The sequence below is a fragment of the Xylona heveae genome (assembly GCF_001619985.1).
Source record: "Xylona heveae TC161 unplaced genomic scaffold L228scaffold_9, whole genome shotgun sequence".
NCBI lineage: Eukaryota > Fungi > Ascomycota > Xylonomycetes > Xylonales > Xylonaceae > Xylona > Xylona heveae.
Genome location: NW_017264201.1, coordinates 358901 through 376541, shown reverse-complemented (window position 1 = coordinate 376541; position 17641 = coordinate 358901). Strand labels below are relative to the sequence as shown.

At 47.5% G+C, this 17641-nt stretch overlaps 7 protein-coding genes across 7 annotated transcripts; 4 read left to right on the top strand and 3 right to left on the bottom strand.

Annotated features, from left to right (window-relative positions):
• Nucleotides 1-19: 19 nt before the first annotated feature.
• Nucleotides 20-965, top strand: L228DRAFT_176229 (hypothetical protein). The gene is made up of 2 exons (XM_018329516.1): nt 20-353; nt 413-965. Exons 1-2 carry the CDS (start codon nt 337-339, stop codon nt 867-869), a joined length of 474 nt encoding a protein of 157 aa, XP_018186203.1. The 5' UTR covers nt 20-336; the 3' UTR covers nt 870-965.
• A 719-nt stretch (nt 966-1684) lies between these two features.
• On the top strand, nt 1685-3258 carry L228DRAFT_262574 (acyl-CoA binding protein). Its single transcript, XM_018334430.1, has 5 exons — nt 1685-1793; nt 1891-2004; nt 2092-2164; nt 2222-2323; nt 2418-3258. The coding sequence occupies exons 1-5, from the start codon at nt 1778-1780 to the stop codon at nt 3043-3045; spliced, it is 933 nt and encodes a 310-aa protein (XP_018186202.1). The 5' UTR covers nt 1685-1777; the 3' UTR covers nt 3046-3258.
• Nucleotides 3259-3535: 277 nt separating this feature from the next.
• L228DRAFT_240421 (hypothetical protein) lies at nt 3536-4728 on the top strand (the record flags this gene model as incomplete). The annotated part of the gene is made up of 3 exons (XM_018331239.1): nt 3536-3559; nt 3620-3657; nt 4176-4728. The coding sequence occupies 3 exons, from the start codon at nt 3536-3538 to the stop codon at nt 4726-4728; spliced, it is 615 nt and encodes a 204-aa protein (XP_018186201.1).
• A 440-nt stretch (nt 4729-5168) lies between these two features.
• L228DRAFT_269944 (hypothetical protein) lies at nt 5169-5992 on the bottom strand (the record flags this gene model as incomplete). Its single annotated transcript, XM_018335344.1, has 2 exons — nt 5169-5901; nt 5961-5992. The coding sequence occupies 2 exons, from the start codon at nt 5990-5992 to the stop codon at nt 5169-5171; spliced, it is 765 nt and encodes a 254-aa protein (XP_018186200.1).
• A 3934-nt stretch (nt 5993-9926) lies between these two features.
• On the top strand, nt 9927-11401 carry L228DRAFT_175998 (hypothetical protein). Its single transcript, XM_018329515.1, has 5 exons — nt 9927-10358; nt 10427-10436; nt 10535-10712; nt 10780-11210; nt 11277-11401. The coding sequence occupies exons 1-5, from the start codon at nt 10244-10246 to the stop codon at nt 11386-11388; spliced, it is 846 nt and encodes a 281-aa protein (XP_018186199.1). The 5' UTR covers nt 9927-10243; the 3' UTR covers nt 11389-11401.
• A 1364-nt stretch (nt 11402-12765) lies between these two features.
• L228DRAFT_240418 (WLM-domain-containing protein) lies at nt 12766-13866 on the bottom strand (the record flags this gene model as incomplete). The annotated part of the gene is made up of 1 exon (XM_018331238.1): nt 12766-13866. One exon carries the CDS (start codon nt 13864-13866, stop codon nt 12766-12768), a length of 1101 nt encoding a protein of 366 aa, XP_018186198.1.
• An 809-nt stretch (nt 13867-14675) lies between these two features.
• On the bottom strand, nt 14676-16875 carry L228DRAFT_240417 (hypothetical protein; the record flags this gene model as incomplete). The annotated part of the gene is made up of 3 exons (XM_018331237.1): nt 14676-16268; nt 16472-16706; nt 16859-16875. 3 exons carry the CDS (start codon nt 16873-16875, stop codon nt 14676-14678), a joined length of 1845 nt encoding a protein of 614 aa, XP_018186197.1.
• Between the last annotated feature and the right edge of the window lie 766 nt (nt 16876-17641).

The following is a 17641-nucleotide window of genomic DNA, read 5'->3' as shown; positions in this document are numbered from 1 at the left end:
GCTCTATACGAATCTCTATCGCAACCAAGCAAGGTTGTCGTTCGATCCATTGAAAGGCGCCGTGACAGCTCCTACTGACCTTACCTAGATGGACCGTTACGGTTGTCTTCTGCAGCGAAGGAATGTGCAGTAAATTGGCCTGAAAATATTATTGGACTCTTCTCGAGCTTTGAGGAGTACCGGAATTTAATAGGTCCACAGGGACCGAATTCACCTGCTCGCCGCCAGTACCACCCGGTGAATCCATCCTCTCCACGACTTTCACACTGCAACCAAGCGCAGTGGCAGTTCGATAATCCAAACGCGCTTGGAAGAAAAATATCTGATCTTACCATAATGTTTTGCCTTCGGAGGTGAGTGCCTTTGAAACAGATTACGCACTGATAGTGACATTATCTAACTTGTAAGATAGCTGGTTGCCCGTTCTATTCATACCGACCAATGCGTCTCCGGCTTTCATATTTATGTTCTTCGTCTCCACTTATTTCCTGAATCGACCCTGCGTATACTGTTCTCTTCTTCTACTCATGTTATTCGTATCTTCATGCTACTGGTCGGACCACTGCTTTCTGGATCTTCGCAGTAATTGGTTTGAACCTCGCCATTTCTCCTCGCCACTCCCTGCTTCAATGCCCATGTTCGCAAACGATTCCTTAAATGCGTCAAATATGACAATGAGTCAAGCATCTTTCCTCGCACAGGCGATCAACGAAACGGCCTCTTCTCTTACCGGAGCAGCCGTCGAAGGAGTGAAGAAGCGCGTGGAGCTTGACCCGCAATGGACAGGCCTTGGGGTCGAATGGATGAGACGTTTACTTGGCAGACGGGAATGGAATATTCCCTGTGTCGACGTCATTATAAGGCTATGACAATGGCGATCTCGAAAGAGACGACCCCTTTCTTTCTACTTGCTTTGTTCGAGGATTCTGGGTTAGGACATGAGCCATGTCTCAAACATCTTTTGCATTTGCGGTGTTTTGCGTGTTAAGATTCTCCCATCGTGGGTATCGATAAGTGTTTTTTGTACAGCAATACCAGATTAATACGCGTGATTTTACATGTCATGGCGGGGCAGATTCCAGTGTAAGATTTTTGTTAGCGGTTCTAGATATTATTTGAAAAGGTAAATTTTGTAACCATTCTTCATAATGATCTCTTCTACAAATATCAACTTCTACTGCTTCCCAAGAGTATTTTCAGGTCTGTTCTTGTCCAATCAAGCCGCCAAGTAGACAACAACTATTCTGATTTTCCAGGTGCCGCCAGATAGGTGGTCAGCTTAAAAGCATAAGACTATGTTATTTCGAGTTTTCTAGCACTGTGTTGCCGATTGAGCCAGTTCACATCGCATTCACAGACTCTATACATTTGGGCTGTTACTTGTTGTTCACATGTACGGCTAGCTCCATTCACAACTCGATTTCTATTTTAATTTTGAAAGCTATATATTCAAAGACATGATGCTAACTATTGACTTGAAAATGGGAGAGTTCGGCGTAATAGTTCGATTGATGTCTTCGGTCAAAAATCTCCAATGGAGGAATCGCTGAATGGGGTCTGAGTTGTATCATTATTTCACCAACTTTCGGATGGAACCAACGAACGAATTCGCCTCGGCTCCGATGATGTAGCGGCCGTATCGGCAAGCGTTAAGACTTCCGAGGGTCTTGCATAACCAAGCTCAAAATCAGTATATCGACGGTGCCTCAAATGGGCCGTTCAAGCTTGATGTTGAGGTATAACTCTTTTGAAAGCTCTCAGTCAGGCGCTGAGAAGCATGTCAGATTCTGTTGGTACGTAATCCAAATGATCGTGGCTGTCGCGCATATATATTCTATCGCCATCTATTGGCAATACAGTCTGATAACTGAATGGTTGTTCCTGCGTCAGACCGAGTATTCGTCCATGCACTTAGCACGGTCAAGAAGATTCCCCGCACGGGGTCCGCGCGACCGCCGCCTGCGGAGCGTTTAAAACTATATGGCTTGTACAAGCAGAGTATGGGTAGGTGAGATCTCGAAGCGCAATGCTCTGGTTTCCTCGTTGAGTTCAATGGCGCGAAATATTGACATGACTTGTTTGAAAATTTAGAAGGAAATGTCGTTGGGATAATGGATAGACCTGCTGGCGATAATGACGAGGAACGCGCAGAGCGGGCCAAATGGTATGGCTGAGTCGGACCTCGAACGAGCAACATGCCCAGTCCTAACCCAACTCCCAGGGATGCCTGGAATCAACAGCATGGACTCTCAAAGACGGAAGCCAAGCGGCGTTACATTTCTACTTTGATTGATGCTATGCATAAATATGCTTCATCTACATCGTATGTCTCTGATCGAATGAAACCTAAGGGGAGAACTTTCTGTCGTTCTCCGAAGAAATTCTTTAAATGCATATGTAACTGACATTGCCTACAGAGAAGCCCGGGAACTTGTATCAGAGCTGGAATTCGTTTGGGACCAAATCAAATCGAATGCGCCGTCTTCATCTTCATCACCACCTCTACAAACGAATGACGTTCCAGTCGCACAGAGCTTGAGCGGACAGGAAAAGAGTGGCTTGAAGATTCTCAACCCTGTCTCACCTGGCGATGACGAAGGACATGAGCTCCGAGAATATGTGGAGGCCAAAACCGTTGATATCAGCGACATAGACAGCGACGAATATGAAAATGTCACAGAAAGGGACGAAAGCGGCTCTTTTGCTCGACGAAAATTCACTGACGAAATGCGCAGACCCCACCGGGACTGGAGAAGGCAAGTGGAGCAAGCGCTGGTTAAAATTACGGCAGAGATTGCAGCACTGCGCGAACAGATCGAGTCTTCTCATCGCCGCAGCGTCAAGAAGCGTCCCCCGCTTGTAGCCTTCGTTCTATGGGCCATGGGCACATCTATCCGTCATCTTTTGATAGATACGATCATTGTAGGTGTATTATTCCTATGGATGCGACGGCGAAAAGATCCAAGGCTAGAAGATGCCCTAAAAGTTATATTCAATGTGCTCCGAGAATATGCGAGGCGATTGAGGTATAGAAAACGGCGTTGATGATCGTACCATAGAACCCTGTATATATGTGTGAAATAATATCCTACTATATATATTTCCCACTCTCTATATAAACCATTTTTGCTAAGACAGGTGGCCAGTGGCATTGAGAAAAGCCATGTTTGATCCTATGGAAGGCGTGAAGTTTTCATATTTCTTGGATACATTCCAAAACAATGTTTATTTATGGGTAGACCTATAATTTCAGGCATGTATGAACCATAAAATCGCCCATTGACTCTAACGCTCAATTCGAAGCTTCAAAGTATACCTATAATTACACTTTACCAGCGCATTGTTGCCTAGACAATTGCGTTGTTAATCGGGCCAATGGTGATTTATCGAATCCTATAAACATCCTGGGCTTCAAACCCAAACAACAAGATTTGCCGCTCAATGAAAGGGTTCTCGCTACGACTTCATATCCATCCGGAATTGTAGTACTCTAGGAAGATCTCTCCAAGCACTTTATACCTTCTCCATTATCAACATGGGTGAAATTGAAGATGAAAACGTGAGGCTGACTTTCACTCCTAATCCGTTTCTTCGTCAAGCAGTTTTCTGACGCGGTTAGTTGACCATACAACGGGCCATTTGTACTTCTATTCCCACGTAAGTGATTCATTTTCGAATTCTATAACAAATACATTATGCGTGACAACTTTCCACATGGGAATGTCTAATCTCCCTCATCCAAAACACTGAGCCTGGATCAAGTTGTTATATTTAATTTTGAATGAGCGTTTGTCCCTCTTGTTTTCTCAGATTGTCCGCTTTCGCCCAAAAAACCAGCTCTATTTAGCATGTGCTGTTTTCTGCGGAATTATCCAAATGAATAATAAATACTGATTGCGCTGACATTCATGGCCACACGGTCATCACCAGAGACATACACCGCCCAGAGAATGGAACTAGCGTTGCAAAGCTCGATGCGCTGATGCGCAACATTGAACAACACGATGCATCAATTCGGTTGGTTTAGAATTTACATTGTTTACCGTTCAAACTTTCGCATCGTTTAAGTCCTATATATTATTTTTCATATTCTTTTATTCTCTAGACCAGTCTGCGGCTCACAGTTCAAAGCACTGTTTCAATATGGGACACTAGAGCTGAATCAACATAAATAGTCGCAACATCCTAGGCCTCGGCCACGAGTCTAACAGAGCCCAGAGCTCAGAAATAGAGAGCCATTTTCCAGGTCAAAACGAACGAGACCATTCAAATGCGTCCGTTGAGGAGGTTAATAAAAGTAACAACTCTGGCCGACGCACCAGCGCGCCTACTATCCCGTCGGAGCAATCTTCCTGGAACCACGACACTCGGAGTGTCGCCGATATGCTCGGGACGAGGTGGGAGAGGCACACTCCCAAGCCAATGGTCAAGTCAGCAGCAGCATTGCGGTCTGAACTCATGACTTCATCGCGGGATGTATCATCGCCGGCGGACAAGAGGGCGCGGGTGGTACTCAGAACGGCTCAAATGATGAGTGAGCATGATCGAGTGGCTGCGCGAAGAATGCGTATTTATCGTGAAGCTGCGGAGCGGACAAAAAGTAGGGTTGGCGGCTTTGGTGGGACGTACGATCAGGCTGATGCGACAAATGTTGCCGGCGTATCGGAAGTGAGAAATAACCCGATGCAGAATAGTTACGATAAGAGTCGGGATCCGAGACTGAAATAATAATCCCCAAAGGCGTAGGAGCTTCAGGAAAATTGGTTCGCGACGTGATGAGAAGCTCATTAGGCAAATGGATTAGGGGTTTGGCACACTAGAAAATAGGATGTATATGAATCTGTTTAAAAATGTCTCGTAAAAATCGTCAAACCCAAAAATTATCATATATCCACCCCTCCAATAAGGCATCTGAAAGAGAAAAGAAACAGAGATTGACCAGAAAAGAACATCGATAGAAAAAGATCTCAGTACCTGCAAGGTATATGAGGGGTGGAATTCGGCGCAGATTAGAAGTCCAATTCAGTTCGTCCATTTCAATTTGGGTAGCCGCAGTCGGGTTAGATCATGCCAATGCTTTAACGCTCCACAATGCCGCTTTCGAAAAGAGAATCCAAACCAGAAATATATTGTCTCCAATATCGATGTACGACTTGTGACAATACTACTCAAGAGTGTTCGATCCCGTTCAAACCATTGGTTTGGCTGTCTCCGTTTATATGTTCATCAACTTCAATGCGTCCATTGGGCTTGTCATGGCCGGCCACGTCGCCGTTGAAATGCCCATTGAGCTTAATATTTCCTGGCGAACGACCTCGATCAACAGAGGCCTCTCTTGGGTCAGGGACGCTCCGTGACTCGATGTGCCAGTCATGAATGGCTCGAATGATATCGACAGCCAGAGGGCCATTGTTGCGCAAGGCTTTGGCCCAGTGCTGAGGAATCTCTTCGCTCAGCGTTAGGAAACGAGCAATGCTCTCAACAAAGAGTTGTCGCATAGGAGAACCATCGGCAGTGTTGGCATAAATGTACTGAACACGGCGCAATCCGGGGTACGTCCCAGTGCTGTGGTAGAAGGTCCTCACTGTCTCAACGACAGTCTCCTTGAGGCGATCGATGGACCACTTCTCGCCCATGAGGTACACCTCGAAGAGCGCGGCAAGGTCTTGCTCCTTCTCCGGAACGGGAAGGATGCCACTGTAGAGCCACCCAACGAACATATTGAAGGGACCTTCTTCATCGTCAGGAAGACCAAGATCCTTGCTCCTACCTTCATCTTTACTCTTATCATAGAAGATACTGGCAAAGAAAGGCGATCGGTAGCAGAGCAGTTTCTCATGAAGAATATAATGTGTGTTCTCAGGACCGACGTAGATGTCAACCATTGTCCTCGACAAGAGCCTAAAGCGAATAATTGTCAGTGTTGCGAGGGACAACTGAGGACTTGGCTCACCACGCACTCATGAAGAGCCTTTTCCCTCTTCTCGGCCATTTTGTGGATTATTTGGAAATATTGAATGAAAAAGAGCTCGGGAGGGTCAAATGAAGCGCAGGAAATGCGAAGTTAAACAAGGCTAACGATAATGAGATGAAGTCGGAAATTCAATCCTGAACGACAGCGAGAAATTAACAAGCGAATGCAATAGTAAGCCAACGCTTGGGTGCAAAGCAGAATGAGATTAAATTTGAGAAAAGTATTACTTTGAGAAGATCATTATGGAGAGGCTGGTGGTGGGACATGAGACAAGGTAAGATTGGGGTCCGCCAAACAAGGCAGCATGTTGGTGACGTCGAGCCAAGTGCAGTTCAAGCCACAACTTGGCAGGTAGGGACCGGGATCATCCGCGAGAATCAACCGTGACGTCGATCCGGCTCGCTCCACGAACTTGTCTCGCCCGGTACCCCAGATTCACTATCCACCCTTCTAGTTAAGCATCCGTCACCAAAACAGTGGTTCATTCCAAATCAGCCCTCTGAATCACTTGTGGTAGCTTCCCTAAGGCAGAGCGGTGCCGTTTCAAATCAGCCCGAGTGTCCCAAAGATTTATTCGAGAGCCCATGTGGTTGTGGCCATGCGACGGTGTAGCTCAACGCCAGTGGCGCTCTTCTGATCTTGGGTAGGTTCCCTGATTCATTCTTACGCAACTCTACTATTACGCTTCCCGGTCCTACAGAAATATTCATGTTAAACTTGCCGGCTTCCATCACTTGTCGTACAGCTTGCTGCCTTCCTTTTGCTAAAGCTTTTGGTATAAAATCCTCTCTAATAGCTTATACATAGTAGTAGTAAATAGCTAAATGGTCTAGCCTCTCAGAATGATCTATTCCTTGGCCTGTTTGCTTTCTCTGTGATTGGAGAGAACTTCATGAAGAATCAATGCCTGCCCAGCTACCCTGTCGACCGCCTGCAAACCAATTATATGGACGCTGAATTGGTGGCGTTGCGCCAGCCGTGTGTGCGAAGGACAGAGTCTGAGTGGTCGTTTGTGTAAGCTTGACGCATCCTGTGAGGAAGATATAGATAGTAATGTCGGGTATGAAATGTCTTGAGAAGTCAAGGTGTGAAGTCTTAGGCTTGGCACTAGGCGCCTTTCATCATCTGTCGCTGAAGTGCGGGGCCGTGATCCACGGCAAAATTTCGGAGTTGATAAGAATAATACATCAAGTTCTCCCATGTGGGCAGGTGACAGTAGTAAGGGTCCCTTTGACATACCTACATCAAAGCACGAAGCTTTGAGTGCTATCTGTTGATATGTGATGCCGGGGTCATGTCATGATAGATGAGCAATGAATTGGTCTCTTGACCGTCAAGATGCATTATGCTTCTACCTGGATCTGGACAGAAAGTACAATAATAAAGGTCGACCACAATCAATAGTTGAATGAGCCTATAAATAGCAGAAACAGAAGAATTGACGGTGATATATTTTTTCCTTTCTAAAATTTATACGTTGTTAAATGGTGCAAAGTGTTCAATGGTGGATGGAGTTGAGCGGAGCTGAGCGGAGCTGATGATCATTATTGGACATGCATATAGTACTAGGGGAAAAGTGGTAGCAAAATTACTGTATTACCACTACAAATCTTTCTCTATTCTACAGGACTAGAAATCAACACTTGTTGTAAAATAATCTGTGTTTTTATAGACAATAGTTCTCATTTATATAGCATTTAATTCTTATAGTAGGCATGTAGGCTACTTGTTAAAGTAAAGGGCAAATACTTCAAGTACTTGGACGATAAAACAAGCAAGAATAGTCGATAGAAAAAAAGCTAGGGAAAAGTATTATAGAATACAAGTATTGTGATAAAATATAAAAATATTTATTGGCAGCTTTCTGAGCCTTCCGAGCTGGTATCCCCCAATGTTCAAGTCAATGCCTGCTGGACAATAGACAAGCATTCTGGACCTCTTGCTTGGACAAAACTCTTGAGCAAGACTGACAGGTGTGGAATCTTGAAACCATGATTTGTTGTCGGTGATGCTGAGTCGAATAGAGATCAAAACACACCGAACAATGGATTGGGAGGATGATTAAAATTTAGCTTCCACGGTTCTACCTACCTTACCTACCTCAGGTAGTTTGGTGTCAAAACACTCATGTCAGAAGGACTATGGCTCTGGTTCAGGCCCAAATTACATCAATTAATCACGCCACAATTTATGCACTATTGGGAAACCAAAAAGCTTAGCCTGTGTCCCGCAGATTCGGCAAAGTCATGTCTCGTCCTACAGATAAAAGATGAAGAAAGATGTTCGACTTGTTGCTAAAGGCGGGTGATTACCACAATTGTGGTTATGGTGCTGACGCGCGGCCGATGTGGCTCAGCGGGGTCGCTTCTTCGGCGGGTAATAATAATGTACTCGGTCAGATGGTCGCAATAGTGCTCCTCGAGTATCCCACGGATGGGTGACCTCAGGACTAGGTTGGCCCACCTTGGCGGGGGCCCCGTTGGCTCCCCAAAATTAAAGTAGAGGCCGATTACGAGTAATTTATGATTTTCTTCACTTTCATCCCCGCTCTCTCGATTTAGCCGAAGTCAGGGGGCATCCGACAAGACTTTCGAAACCGCAGCAAACGGATAAAGGCAAGGGCCGACAAGTTCTGTCGACAAGGGACTCAAGGGAGACCCAAAAACAAACGACAAATGTCCCAAAAAAGACAGAAGAGGTCTTGGTGAAGAGGAAGTTTAGTACTTTATCACTTTACGGGCAAGGTTCAAACATGCAACGTCTCTTGCCGGCACCAGATACCATTCTCAGATTCGATGCGGTCTGACCGCGTTGTTTCACCAGCTAGGTGATGTCCGTAAAGCTGCACGTAGACCAGATCTTGTACGTCATTCAGGGATTGCAAGCTCGTTTACGAGTAGAAGTGCCGAGAAGGCCTCTTTGCGCGCTTGGTTCAGTTCACCTTGACAGGTAAAAAAGCAAATTGGGAGACGAGAACGTAGTGCACGGTAGAAGAGTTTGTGCCGCGCCCACTAGGGTTAAAAGCCGAAGGAACCAGGTACGGTAGGAAGAGTAACAGAGTGCAATTTGTGCTGAGCCAAGCGCAGGAGCGAAATAACATGCACCGCTGTGGACGCTTTTCTACTAGCCTTCATTCATGATTTTCGAAAGAGGGAAGAGAGGGGTGGGGGCGTTGAAGCCAACTACAAAAGAAAACAGGATCGCTTGTCGATTCTTATGATGATCAGGATCCCAGACCAAGGGGGGATGAATGTGTCGTTGGTGTCCAATCCTTTTCCTCGCATGATGAACCCCCGTAGTGGGGATGAGCTTGGCACACCAGCGAGGCTGCAAACGTCAGGACGGACTAACATACTATGGAATATATCTTTGGTAGAGAAGAAGACGCCAAGATTGGGGCGGCTCTGAGAGTTTTGCTTGAGAATCCAGGTCAACCAACCTTACCTTAAACGAGCCGGTGCGCTCTCGGCGTTGTGCTCCGGTAAGACGACTGCCCTGGCCCTCCAATCTCTTTGCAGGCACCAGACCCGCTGCGATTGCCGTCCTTGACTTTTATCGGAAGACGAGCGAGGAGGAAGACGTAGGGAGAGAAGAAAAATCCTTGGCATCGGTAGGACATCTCACGCTCACTCATCTCCCCCGTTGCCCTCCCCCCCCCACAGCCAAGGTAGTAATTGTAGTAATTAGAGAAGAGAGAGCCGTAAAATAAGCTTGGCTCTGAATCTGATTCTTGTTGCCCATTGCCTACAAATCATTGAAGACCTACCCCCTTTGCCCAGTTCGCGACCACATTCCGCCTCCAGATATCGCTGCCCCCATATCGCTCGCTCAATCCTTTTTTGGGGACTATCGACTCCCCTTGAGCGATCATTAATCCTCGCTTAGTGGCGACGATCCCGGCAGAGTCTAGTTAAGGCCATATCTTGCGTTTGGTGCAAGTCGGGCACGCGTTCGTCTGGTTATCCTGGCGGGAACCCATTTCCACTTATCGACACAAATTATCTGACCACGCGATCACTTTCGTTCTCAACCATCGCAACATTTCCAGCTTTGTAGATTGGATCAGAGGCCATTGCTGCCTTCTCTGTCAAAGATCTTCACGGTTACCAGGAACGCACCTCTTGCGACAGACTCTAGAGAGCGCCGATCCCTTTTATTTCCCGAAAGACGGCCAGGGGAGGCCGAGTTTCCATTACCGACGGTAGAGAACAGCAAAGACTTGAGTCGTAACAAGTCTTTCTTTGCTCTGTCGATACAATTCGATTCAAGATGAGGTTGGCTTCGGTGGGTATCAAGTTGGCAATGGCCTTGGCAGTGCTGGCAGCGGGCAGACTTGGCGAAGCGTCATCACTTGAAGCAAGAGATGATGACACCAAATACTTTTGTAAGCTCTGACTGATTGATAAAGTGAACTGGACAGCGAACACATTACTAATTTGCTTCTGCTCGCAGTCGAGGCTGGGTTCGTCTTCTACCTTTCCTTGAGATTGCCTGTATGCTGCGAGGACGCGCGGTTGGCAGGCTCACTTATCAAACCCGAATACTGACAAATACTGGTAGTGACGGCGACATCTTGAACCACTATGACAGAAGATTCTTCAAAAACCAGCTCTCTTACGACGAAAGAGCCGACACCTTACTCCATATGGTGCGCGCCTATCTGATCACCTTTCGAAAAATGGGCATCGAAACCTGGATCGCCCACGGCACGCTACTCGGATGGTGGTGGAACGGACAGGTATGCGCGAACAAGGATAGGTCCTCGTATTCGAAATTGCTGCGGCTAACATCTCATTCTGTTCTAGATGCTTCCCTGGGACTGGGATCTCGACACCCAGGTTTCCGGCGCTACACTTGATTACCTGGGGGATAACCTAAACTACACAACGCACAACTACGTTTCGGAAGACAAGAAGGTGCAGCGCCAGTATTTCTTGGACGTCAACCCCTGGGCGATTGAACGTACTCGCGGGGACGGAAACAATGTCATTGATGCGCGCTGGATTGACGTAAGAAACGGCTTGTACATTGATATCACTGGCCTCAGCGAAACTCATCCAGACATTGCGCCGGGAATCTGGAGCTGCAAAAACTACCACCGCTACAAGACGACTGACCTCTACCCCATGCGGGAAAGTATCTTTGAGGGAGTGCCTGCGCTGATTCCGTACAACTATGACAAGATCTTGGTCGAGGAGTATCAGCACAAGGCCATGAGCCTGACACATTACGAGGGGTATGGACCAACCCCTCCTCTATTTTTATTCCACCTTTATCACATTTGCTGACTTGCCATCCATAGACACACTTGGAACGCCACTTTGAAGCACTGGGCCAAAGACCCCGAGGAGGAAAAGAAAGAGAACAATAAGAGAAACCGACTTGGCCGTCGACAAGCGATGCCTGACTTTTGAGTTGGCCACAAGCAGGAAACCTTCTCTAGCATGGAAGATTTTGCTTCTCAGCAATTCTTTTTCTCAAAGTGTTCATTTCTCGGAGAGGATCAAATGGTCGCCCTGGCTCGAACACCTTCCGCACGCAAAATGGAGGGAGACGTTGATTCGTTCGGGCAAGGAAGCATTGCACGGATGCCTGCATAATACAACCACGACCAGGGGCGAACCCTGGCGCTCATTCACCAATTCCAAGGCTCTTGCTGCCTCCTCTCAAGAAACTGGTTTGCCTATTTTGCATAATGAAAGCATAGCGTCGGCGTTATTTCGGGTGCCCCGGTACTTTTGCTGCGAAAGTCTGCTCCTGCTTTTCCTTTTCTCAATTGACTTGAGGGGATGTCCTGCTCCCCCTTGTAGGATCAGTTATTCGCAGAATTCCTGTCACGCATCTTACAACCCTTTTTGTTTTTTTTTTTTCTAAATTGTTGGCGTTGGATGTGGTTCGGAAATCAGAATATGCGCGTGTGCAGTAGAGGATTCGACACGGTAAATGGTAGCCAAGCATCTCAGATACCTTTTGCAGAAGACCTCTGTCCTGACACTTTGGTCAAAATTGAGCATTTATTGTAACCGTTGCTTGTCCAGTGATTAATTTATTTTCTTTTATATTTCCTCTCTTTTCTCTTTCTTTTTTTCTTTCTTTCTTTTTTTTTTTTTAAGTTTGACTTTTCAGTATGTCAAGTTCTGCGAGCATTTCTATAAGCGCACCTGTCATATCGTGCCCTTATTCTCAGTCTCGTCTTATGGATTAGAATCTACCTTGAATATTTGACTTACGATCATACAATAGCTGAATCAATCGCTTTTCGTCATTTTACAAAATTCCGCTAAATGACAACATTATATCCCACGTTATTCTACTCCAATTACTATTAAGGGAAAATATCTCATAGTGATCAAGTGGATTAACGACGAAAGTATGATGCTAAGAGGTCTTCGAAGAATATGAATACACAGTTGTCCAAATCTCAATCATGGTATGGGTCGTGATGTACGAAGATCGCCAAACTATATCTTGGCTCTTCTCTATCAAACAAGAGTACTAAAGACCAAAAGGGAATATAAAAATGTCGCTGCCTGAAAGAATATTTGCTGGAATGTCCTTGCAAACGCCAAAAGCTAGGTAGTCCAATGTGCTCCAATCGAATACAGGCAACCCAGTCGATCCAACGCAAGCTATGATTTACATACCGAAGAACCCAAAACGGGAACAGAAAAGAGAAACGAAGGACAGCATCAAGGGTAAACTAAATAGTGTATATCATCGGAAAAGGGAGAAAAATAAGAAAATATAAAGGAGAGAAATTAGGAATTAAAAAGGAAAGTAATATCGTATCGCTACGAGCCTGCTTCGTTTCCAGGCTTGCCATGTTGTTGCTGCTGCTTGAACCGCTCTTCCGCAGCGCGGGCAAGAATTTCTCGACGACTAAGAGGATTAGTATTCTGTGCTCCTGCACCGGACGGCTGTTGCGTGGCAGCCGCAGAACCAGCGCCGAGAACAAACTCGCCACCGCTCCAACCGCCATGATCAGCAACCTGGTCTGTCGCGTCCAGCTGGTCGTCGTCCGGATTATAAAATTCCTGGTCGGACAGAGCATGTCCACCGGATCGCCAATCTCCGCTTTCTACTTCGCGCTCAATCTGCTTGCACAGTTCCCAGAAGTTGCGGTCGTGCTCTCCCCAGACATTGTGCGCGAGCTCGTGGCACAGCGTGTTGCGGATGGTCCGGTAGTCGCGGTATCCGTCGTAAGCGTCGGTGCGCAGACGCAGTTCGATTACTTCTCCGCGGTTGCGGTTCAGTCCGAGTGTTCGCGACTCATGCGTTGTATGTGCCGCGGGATCCATTTCCGTCAGGAGCGGCACAGTCCATTTGTGTTTCCGCATGGTCGCTTTGATGCCTGGATCGTCGCGAAGGCGCGCGAGAAAGCGCTCAGAGCGCTCAGGCCGTGGTAGGTATGGCAGAGGCCGGAGTGTTGTGAATGTATATATGGCTTCTTCTTGCTCGCGCTTCCAATCTCGTCGCCGTGCGGGTGCCGCGGGCTGGATAGGGCCTGTTGCTCCTCCAACTCTTCCACTCCGCCGAATCGGGCGTGACCGGGATTCAGCGACTAACGTCTCGACTGATGCGACTTCTGCAGAAGTGCTGCCCATCAGAACTATCTTCTTGGATGATAGTGACGAGAGAGACAGACTCGGATCCTTGAACGGTGGTCGCAGAACTCCGACTTTAGGCGTGATCATGAATTTCTGATTTGATGCCGGAACGAGGAGATTTTCGGCCACTGCCGTCGAGAGGTCCTCAATAGTCCCGTCTGGAGGGAAACCGAAGGTAATCGGGTCACCATGATAAGTTATTGTGAGTTGGACATCTTGGTCACCGATTTCGGATTGTAGATTGGCTTCTGGGGCAAACGGCGCTTCAACTTTTGCGTCGGCCATGTGGAAATTGTTCAATAGAAATCGTGGCTGGGCCCTGAGGATTATAGATATCTTCAATCAAGCATCAGAAGAGAAATCAAAAAGACGATAAGAATAGTTAATATATATCCTGAGGCATATTATTGCTCTAGTTGTCAAGGAAGCGCGGATTGTTGTAGGCCGCGACACATGCTGCGCTGCCTAAGCAATGTTTACTAAGGATGGAAAGTGACGGAATTACGTAGGCTCACAAGGACGGAGTCCTGGACCCCGAAACGCTAAATCTCCGATATTAGTCGATTATCTTATCATTGCCCCAGCGGCGAGCGCGTGACCAGTTACCACAAAGTATTTCCCTAGCAATGTACCCAGTCATATTTGACGATAGTACAACACAATGGCAAGAATTGGATGAGAATCATTCGCAAGACTTCAGACGCAGAAGAATTGATTAAAGCCTATTCATCAACTCCATTTTCCCCAAACTGCATCAGTCGGTTTGAGACAATTCAACCATTTGACTTTCGCGAAATCGACTCATTAGCTATAAAGTCCATAAAAAGCGCCCCAACCCGGCCCAAGGTATGAAATAGCATCCCTAACAGGCGTGAAATTGGTCGTAACTACCTAAAGATTGAAAAGATCCCACATGATACAAGCACATCACCTGCCCAGTAAATTGTCGTGGCAAAGTATGTTTCAGTTTTTTCGTTGATGGCAGTGAACATTTCCAACCAACGCGCGGCTAAAGTTACAATGGAAAAGAAAATCGTCAGATATTTTCGTTGGCATCAATACCGAACTTTCAAGGCCATACTGGCGAAAGGCCCCTAGAAGTCAGCGGCCACTGTGGTGTTAATTGCAGCTGGATTGACCCGACCGCCTCTCTGGTTACCTCTGTTGCCGCGATAACTTTGGAAACCCCCTCTCCCTCTTCCGGTACCTCTGCCTCTTCCCCTGCCTCGATATCCTCCGCGGTAGCCACTGTCGACGCTACCTTGGCCGAAGGTCTCCATGTTCTTCTTCATCTCCTCTCCTCTCCATTCACGACCACCAAGGCGTTTGCCAGAGGCTTCTTCTCGGTCCCTGCTTTCACTAGAGATGTTGTCGAAAAACGAACTAGTTCTGTTGTAAGAGACAGTGGAAGCAGAAGTGCTTTCCGCGCTTGGAGCAGCGTGTTCGAAGGGATCCTCCCCAACACCATTCGCGTGTGTCGACTCGCCAGGTGTGCCCGACGGCGAGCCCGTTGCAATAGCCTCCTTCACCAGATCCTGTTTGTTGAATTTGGCGTTTGCTGAGGCAAAGTCATAATCAGTAGTCGGAACCTCAATCTTGTGCCCATGAGGACCATGGTGGCGTCCGCCACGGGCACCGCCCCGGTGACTAACTCCAAAGTTCGCCTGGCGTTGGTTTCGGGCAGCGTCTGAAGTCCTCATTTCTTGAACTCTCCTAGTTAGATTATCAACAGCACCGTCAGTTGGCTGCGGCTGCTTTTGACCGGGAGCCGGGGGCAATTTAGCCATCGCCGCTGCAACAGCGGCAGTCGCAGCTTTTGTGGCATTCTGATACTCCAACGCAGCATTGGAAGTTGGGTGCCCAGGTTTCGCCAACGGCTGTGGTAGGACATTATACGAAGTCACAGGGACAGGAACATCTGACGCTACCTGCTTCATGCCAGAACTAGGTTGAGAGTGACCGTGTGCCAGAGCTGCCTCTGCACCCGGGCCGGGCTGCGGCAGAACATTGTATGGAGAGACGGAAGCAGGACCGCCAGATGAGGGGCCTTTGGCAGCGCCAGCTTGCAAAGGCACGGCCGGCACTATTCTTCCATTCCTAAAGGCGTCGGAGGTAGGCTTGGAAGAGGCAGCAAGGTGTTTGTTAGCTGCGTTGGGTGATGCAAGGGCAGTGGCAACGTCAGGCTTCGACTCCAAAGGTGGAGGTGGTCCAGTGGAAGTTACACCACGTGCAACATCAGAAATCGAAGGCTTTGCCTGCGCGCTGGAACTTTGGTCTTGCAGAGCCTTCACATCATTGCTAAGACCCGTGCTGCCTGCAGGAGCCTGACTTGGCTGCTCAGGTGACGATTGAGAGCCTTGCGCTTGAGGCTGCGGCTGAGTCTCTGGCAAAGGTCGCTGGCCTTGAGGACCAACGGGACCTTGTCCAGGCGGAAATGGTCCTGGAGCTTGAGGAAAGCCCTGTCCGGGTGGAGGATACCAACCAGGAGGGGCGCCATAGGGCATGCCAGGGAAGCCCGGCCCTGGAGGAAAGCCCGCCTGAGGAGCGCCCGGTCCAAATCTCTGTCCAGGCAACGGAGGGTAATAGTACGGGAAAGGAGGTTGCTGCTGGAACGGTGGGGGTTGAGTTTGCCTTTCTTGTTGTGGCTGGATAGGGTGCTGCGGCGCCGGGGATGGCCGAGAACCACTCTGCAAAGGACCGTATATCAGCTCGGTCCAGATAAAACTTGTAGGATCGCAAAAAGAAAATAAAACAGTCGACTGTCAGAAGGAAGGCAACGGAAATCTCCACACGGTTTTTGCGCTCTCGGAGAAAATTAAAAGGTTTACATCCGAAATGTTTCATCACCCAGTCGAGGAAACAGAAAAGATGGGAGGCGAGCGACACTTACACCTAAGATGGCAGGATCATTGGGGACAGGTGGCGGTTTGTTCTCCTTCGGAGGCTCTTCAATCCGCAAATCTTTCACGTCGCTGCCTCTGAAGACAATATAGTCGTACACCGTGTCTGAGGGGCCAACTTCATCCTCTGGATTACTTCGTCTGCCCTCGGTGCCAAACGATACGACGTTTTCAAGAGCAACAGTCGACTTGTCAGAGTTGATGTCGTGAAGGGTTCCGACATAACTGATGGAGCATCAGCACGAGAGTGATCCCCAAACATGCCTAGATTGATGCCACGGACCGGATATCACTCTTGGAAACAAGAGAGATGCGTGATCTGATATAGACCTGTACTTAGCTGCAATGGTCACCTTGAGCGATGACGGACAACCAACCCGATGAACTCGGACATTTTGATGGATTAAATCCAGAACCCACAACTTCAGATAGTTGAGGAGCGATTCAGGCTAACAGAGGGTGTGAAAAAAAATGGAATAAAGTGAGATGGGAGAGAAGTAGATGAATTGGATGAGAAGGAGATGAAGAGGAAGAATGGGAACAATTGAAGTGCGAAATGAAGAGCAAGAGGTGTAACAAGTCTGCACAAGCTCGCTTAAGCTCGAGGCCCAAGCTATTGTCATCCTCGCATATGATTGGATAATGCCCTTCGGTTGCGCTCCGGTCCCGGTTTTCAAGGAACCTCAACCTACAAGAGGGCATGATATGACTGTACCGTGAAAACGGCCTTTGACCGCAGCATATTACTATAGAGCAAGCTTCAATTCTGAGCATTTCCCAAATATACCTTTGAAGCTTACAATCTCGTATTCTGGATTCTGTTTCAAATGTGCTAGGCAAACGCTGCCATACGTTCAACATATCTTTCAACTTTGTGTATTAACGCACGGATTTTCTAGTGAATAAGAGGTGTGATCAGTGCAGGAAGATTAAAGGACTTGCAAATCAATAGCATGCACGATAATTGCTGCGAATTTCATTAAGAAAAAGATATACGATGCGATACAAGAGCGTGTTGATCTCCAAGCCCATTATGACCTTGAAGCCTATGGTTTGAGCCACATTAGACGAAAGTCTCGAGACCGAAGGAATTCGCTCTACTCTCAGCTAAACCAGCCGAAGCAGGCCCCGTAATTTACCTTAATTTAGGCTCAAGAGGG

Coding starts and splice junctions, on each gene's coding strand:
- L228DRAFT_262574 (XM_018334430.1), top strand. Junction 2,005..2,091: donor CTTGTACAAGCAGAGTATGG/GTAGGTGAGATC, acceptor TTGAAAATTTAG/AAGGAAATGTCGTTGGGATA. Junction 2,165..2,221: donor CGCGCAGAGCGGGCCAAATG/GTATGGCTGAGT, acceptor CCCAACTCCCAG/GGATGCCTGGAATCAACAGC.
- L228DRAFT_175998 (XM_018329515.1), top strand. CDS start 10,244: ATGAGGTTGGCTTCGGTGGGTATCAAGTTGGCAATGGCCTTGGCAGTG. Junction 10,713..10,779: donor GATGGTGGTGGAACGGACAG/GTATGCGCGAAC, acceptor ATTCTGTTCTAG/ATGCTTCCCTGGGACTGGGA. Junction 11,211..11,276: donor AGCCTGACACATTACGAGGG/GTATGGACCAAC, acceptor TGCCATCCATAG/ACACACTTGGAACGCCACTT.